At 48.5% G+C, this 6000-nt stretch overlaps 1 protein-coding gene across 2 annotated transcripts in view; it reads left to right on the top strand.

The window, feature by feature from the left end:
• The first annotated feature begins 1838 nt into the window (after positions 1-1838).
• RGCC (regulator of cell cycle) overlaps positions 1839-6000 on the top strand; it is a 28418-nt gene continuing 24256 nt past the window's right edge. The window contains exon 1 of one of the 2 annotated variants that reach the window (XM_069640798.1): positions 1839-2018. In XM_069640798.1, the coding sequence (XP_069496899.1) occupies positions 1985-2018 (34 nt within the window). In that variant the 5' untranslated portion in view covers positions 1839-1984. The remainder of the gene's footprint in view (positions 2019-6000) is intronic. The other variant, XM_069640797.1, reaches the window with a different exon arrangement.

Below are 6000 nucleotides of genomic sequence, written 5' to 3'. Positions count from 1 at the left end.
GTTTTCTCCCATGATAAGTATGTAGGATGGTATCGGCCTGTGAAGGTCCTGAAGGAACTGCAAAATTCTTTTGAGAATCGTTTCTCACAATTCAAATCCCAGCGAGCCTCTTTTAATCTTTTTGCAGACCCTTTCTCTGCTGATGTTGACAGTGTGCAACCTGAACTTCAACTGGAAGTGATTGAACTTCAGTGCTGTAGTGCCCTCAAACATAAGCACAGAGAGATGCCTTTATTAGTCTTCTATCAGTTTCTGGACACTGCTCAATTCCCCAATCTGTCACGGGAAGCATTGAAGATGGTATCTATGTTTGGCAGTACTTACATTTGTGAGAACCTTTTTTTTGCAAATGAAACTACATAAATTCAGCCTAAGGACAAGACTCGCTGTCCCGATAGTAGGAGCAACATCACTGGAGCCCGAGATCCAGAAACTGACAGCTGAGAAACGCTGCAATGTTTCTCACTGATCAAGCATGTCTGGTTCACTGTTCATCTCCCAAATACCCATGGTGCATTGCTCACTCACAGCCGTGCCAGTTGCTGTGCAAAATTGCAGAGCTTGTGCCTTCCAAATCCAAACCAACATAACTTGTGAAATGTTTGAGTGCAGTCTTTTCATCCTGTATTATTTGCATATTTATTCTAGAGCCAATATGTCCTTTGCAACAACAACAAAAAATCATAAAAGTGGAATGTAAAATGTGTACTACAAAATGTAAGTTTTAAATAAAAATAAAGATGGTACATCTCCAAAACGGTGTTCTTTTTCTATGTGTTCTAATAAAAATTGGGGGTTGAAAAGGCTTCGTGCCCTGCCCCGTGGCTCCTCCACGCCCCTCCTATGTTTACTTTTCGGCCCACTATAGGCAGCATGTCAGGTGGATTCGATCCTCAGACAAAATCAGTTGTGCACCCCTGGGTCTAGAGAGACGGGAGAGGCTGTTGGGTAGGCAGGAGGGTGTCTTACGTGTGACCCTGTATTGCGCCGCAGTGATGAAGGGCTAATAGGCTGGCAGCTAGGGCAAAGTAGGTGGGCGTAGGCCTGCAAGGCTTTCAAGAGCACTATGTGGTGGCGGGGTGAGGGGTCTGCGGGTACAAGTGGCGGACAGGCTTGCAGTAGAATAGCAGAATGCACGATTCAAGTTGATATTATATCATAATCGCATCCTGACATGTTTCCTCCTGGGTCATGCATTTCAAGTTTAAGTTCACAGGTGACCACTACGATATGTTTCTTTCTGCGTTAGTCTACCGGTGATTCATTGCAAAGCCATCACCAAGGCGGATTATTTTGGAATGTTTGCGAAGTTCTTCTCATCGACACAGCTTGTGAACACCAAGGCGAGCAGGGGTGTCAGCCCCAATTTAGACATACTGTGGGGGATAAGAAAAATGTCAACAAGTGAGGTCTGGCAGTCTCCCCCGAGCTTGTGGACGTGAGCTCGAGATGACTGCTGCCACCTGGCGGCCATTAAGCGGTCGAGAACATACACAGCCAGAGCGCGCGCTCTCCTTTCGCCATATACGTTGTTGCGTGTAAGTAAGCCGGTGAATGCAAGCCAGTCCCGCCTCCCCATTTGTGTGGTCTTCCCTTCAACACTTCAGAATTCAACCCAACAAATCGTTCACTTCACTCCACAATGTTCAGCGTCTGCCTCTTCCCCCTGCTGTACCACAACACTCAAAAGAGCACAGGTCAGGGCACACTTGAAGAGTCTTTGGGGGCGTGTTGCTGGCCGTCACAGGAGGTGTCGCCCACCGGTGCCGAGCCAGACCGCCACGCCCCCTCCCCCACCCCCGTGGCGCCTCCGCCTCCAGGCGCACTGTACTATAAGGCTGGTCTGGGAGCGCTGGCGCGTACACAGAGCTTAGCGGGCGGCTTCAGAGCACTAGTGACGCGTGCGCTCCCAGCGCAGGACCCGCAGCACTTGGCTTTGATTTTTCTTCCTCTTGACAAGGGCACTGGAAGGAGGCGCGGCGCCATGAAGTCGCCCAAGGTGAAATCTGCAGGCAAAGGTAAGCGGCCCCGCCCCTCCCGTCCACCCGCGTGTGATGCGTCCGCAGCAGAATCCGATGGGATTACGCTCCCAAAAAGTTATTTTCCTATGAATTCAATGGGATCTTCTCAGACATCGCTTGCCTTTCCCCTTGAACAGGATGGGATGGGGGGCGGGGGTCCTATTCCCCCACTTGCTCCTCACTGTAAACTACAAACAGGGGCGCGGAAGGGGTGAGGGGACAATGTGAATGTGCGTGGAGCAGACAGCACCACAACATCCATCAACGGATGGCTGTGCTTCACCCCCCAAATAAACTCATGTGGCACCTGTACACGAAGGCGCACCAGCGAGGTGTGTGCATTTTGCATACTTGAGTTTAGACATCTCAAAGGGTATATGTTTGGTTATCAGCTCGCACTGCAGCAAGACCTGTTTGAAGCGGGGGAGAGGGGTTTGTGGCTGGTATTGGGGGTGGGGGAGAGAGGGGGTTGTGGCTGGTATTGGGGGTGGGGGAGATGTGGTTGGCTTTATGTTTGAAGCTGGAAAAAAATCTCCACTTTTTTTGTATGCATACTCATAATTATTGTAGTGCTTACGTCTCTCGATCTCTCTCTCGAATTCGGGCCACGGACAAAAAATGACCGGAAGTAGCCCTTCATTCTCCAAAACAGAATTTAACAAATCAATGGGCTGACGTGCATGAGAACAAGTACGTGCGATGTTGTTACAATGCGAAGATCTCACACTAAATTAGTGCCCGGGTTTTCAGAAACCTTCTAGGACGTGTTGCCACCTGTCCTTATTAGGGCCATCCACTTCTGAGACTTTTCGTACTGTATTCACTCCATTGTTTTTTTTTATCTCGCCATATGGAGGTGAATTACTGGCTTATTCCATTAGAATATGTGTGCTTAGGTGTATTTAAAATGGCTTCCGGAAGGTGGCGCCTTATACCATAAGAAAAAAATAAACTCTGTGCGCACGTCGACAACTTTTTTCGAGCGCGCTTTAGTTTGCCCAATATTTACTTCCTCTTCCCACATTCCGTGGCAAGGCACGTTGCGTATGAATGTCTCCTGGTATCCGTTGTTCACTTGCCCATTCGGGTGTTCCCAGGGGTTGGCGTACATCCTTGAGTTCTTTTGGGTGCTCCGGGTTGCGCAGTGCTGTTGCCAGGATGGCAGGCTCTGGTGTACGTGGAGGGGAGCACGCGCCCTGCTCCAGGTGCCGCGTGAGTTGGGGGCATTTTGGAGATGTATAGATTACTTGGAAGGAACCGCCCGCATCACTGCGCACTTTGCAATATTCGTCATTTCCAATACATTTTACACAATTGGGCGTTAACCTGGCGAATGCACTTGAAAGCACTTTTTTTTCTCCATGTAAAGAACTGTACATGCCTCACGCTACTTGCGCTTGTGGCAGTTATTTGCAATGGGTTCTTATGGAATCTCCTGTTTTTAGCAGATATCCTGTATTGCAAGAATAGGGGGTTGGGGGGGGGAGGGCAGCCACAAAAAAGTCCTGCTACCCCTCCCCAAAAAAGCAATGTGCGCGATTCCATATGGTATCATCAGCACCCCCAAATATTTTTTTTAGCATTAGTGGCAGAAGGCTTTCTAACACATACACATTGCAAATAAATAAAACTGCAGGACCATTCCAGGTGCAGGAATCGCATCTATTACAGCGCGGTCTAGACCCTATTTGTGGGGCAAATACATGCAATCCTCGTAATTTGCATATGGATTGCACCAAGAGAAGCGGCTTCACAGAAAAAGACATTGCAAGGAGCGTCATCAGTCTGTGATACTTGGGCGCCCCGTGGAAGTGACTTTATAATAAATTGCTATAAGTAAGCCAAGTGGAAAATAAGTTTGTGGTGCAAAATACCTAAATTGCCTAATATCTAGTAAATAATTTGGAGTAGAGAGGATACAGGGGAGCAACTCCATAGTCATTAGGTTTTTTTTGTTTATAATAGCGTGACATTTTAACACACGCTATGAAATGAATCACTTATAGAGCTGCAGATAAGGCACAGTGCAATTACATGTTTTGCCCAGGATCACACCTTTGCTCCAATGGTGAAACCGGGATGTGGACTATTTAAGCAACTGGACACACCTTCCCAAATTTAGTTGATATAGATACTATGGTTTTGCTTTGCATTTCATGTGCTTAAATGATACTTTATTTATAGCTATGTCTTGGAAGAAAAGCACATTACATAATAAGCTAACCTTACCGTTCCTAATTAACTTTACACTATTTACGTCGTCATAGAACTATGTTGGGCAATAAGAGTATGACTTTAGTTGTCTCCCCCTTCCGCATGCAAAGTCACAATAGCTTCATGCAGATTCATGTGAGCCTAACAAATCCCCCTTGGGTTTTAAAACCATAGTCATTATTTCATAGATCATGCAGCATTATGCACCCTTCTCACTTCTGATCTCCCCTTTCACATTTCTTAGGGGGCAGAAGTCCCTGCAAATAGCCCCCCCCCCTCCGCCCCATTCATCCCATCGCTGTCCAATGGCTCCCATTGTAATGTCCTGTTGACACAGAGCAAAGTGTCAGGTGCCTTTGAGAGTGGCTCTGCCGCCCGGAGCTCGAGAGTATGAGCCCCTGGCAGGCCGAAATGACAGAATGGGTGCCATGTCCTGCGTACCCCCACACAGGCAGCCCAATGCAAAAGCGGGACTTTTGCCGTCCCTACGAAGCGGTCTGCCGATCGCGGGACCGACCTGCCATTTCAGGACATTGTCCTGCCAGCGGTACACCTTTCCTGTTCGGGAGAGTTGTCTCGATGCCATATGTCCCTGTCTGGCTCTTAAAAGAGCCACTTGAGTGGGAGGATTAGTGGGGGGGCAAGCTTCCCGTCCATCCCCCGTGCTATACGCCACTGCGTAAATCTTTACACCGGAGATTGGAAAAATCATGTGTGCAATAAATTGAGAGAAATACACTGGGGCAAAACAAAACGACCTGTCTCTAAGCACTATGCATAGAAAGGGACTAGTGCCTCCACAATGACTCTGCTTTCAACTGCGTTTGCTCGCTGCTCCTTTCACTTCCACTGGCTCCCTGGAATGGTAGCCAGCTCCCCTGCCACAAGAATGGGGCCAGTGGCGTGTCCAGGCTCTGGGGTCGCCCCAGTGGGGCACTGACCTATGCAGGGGTGGCATGAACTACAAGCACACACGCAGATGTTGATCATAGTTTACGACAATGGGGTGGCACCTGGGATGGTCAATCAGATTTCAGGGGTAGCACGTGGCACGTGCCATCCCAGGCCTCTCCCTACACACACCTCTGCCTGGGGCCTGACGTGGCCCAACGAGAATGGCAAGAAATGCTTGAGCTATCACTCTCATCGATGGGCATTATCTTGGCAGCGGCACTATGGTATTTAGTTTGAAACGGTTTGAGGCTCTGTGAGAATTCCGTTTTTTCTTTCCTTTGGTCGCTATGCTTTACTAACAGTGAAGCGAAACACCGATATCGAAAGCCAACCATCAGCCTGCTTGCAATGCTGTAGGCGGTTTTGGGTGGGGGTATTCCTGGGCTCGAGATCTACCTCTGCACTGTCCCACTCCCACATCCAATGGGAATGGAAGGATTTTTCTTATAAGCCCCAATCGGTGTTCGGGGGAACCTGTCTGTGATTGTTGAACCTCTTTGAGAAATGTCTGCCCTCCATACAAAAAGCTGTCCCAGCTAACTTGTTTTCCCGGAGAAAAAGTGGCAGCAAGGGCCACCACTCCTTCCCAGGCCCCATGCATCATTCTGAAACGGGTCCTGGTCACCCTCAGTAGGCCATGCCTGGGTAGCCATCCATTCCATTGGGCGCTTTCAAACACAATTTACTTGATGTATATGCGCCTTACAAATGCACAATAATGACATTAAATAAATAAATAGGTCCTCAGACACAAGATGAGAAACTAGGCATAGACCGGTCTTGACCCTGCTTCCAAAGAGCAGGACTGCTA

This window comes from Ambystoma mexicanum, chromosome 7q (assembly GCF_040938575.1).
Source record: "Ambystoma mexicanum isolate Mex_15411 chromosome 7q, UKY_AmexF1_1, whole genome shotgun sequence".
Classification (NCBI taxonomy): domain Eukaryota; kingdom Metazoa; phylum Chordata; class Amphibia; order Caudata; family Ambystomatidae; genus Ambystoma; species Ambystoma mexicanum.
Note: the sequence above shows the minus strand (reverse complement) of the source record. Positions and strands in the feature narration are given on the sequence as shown.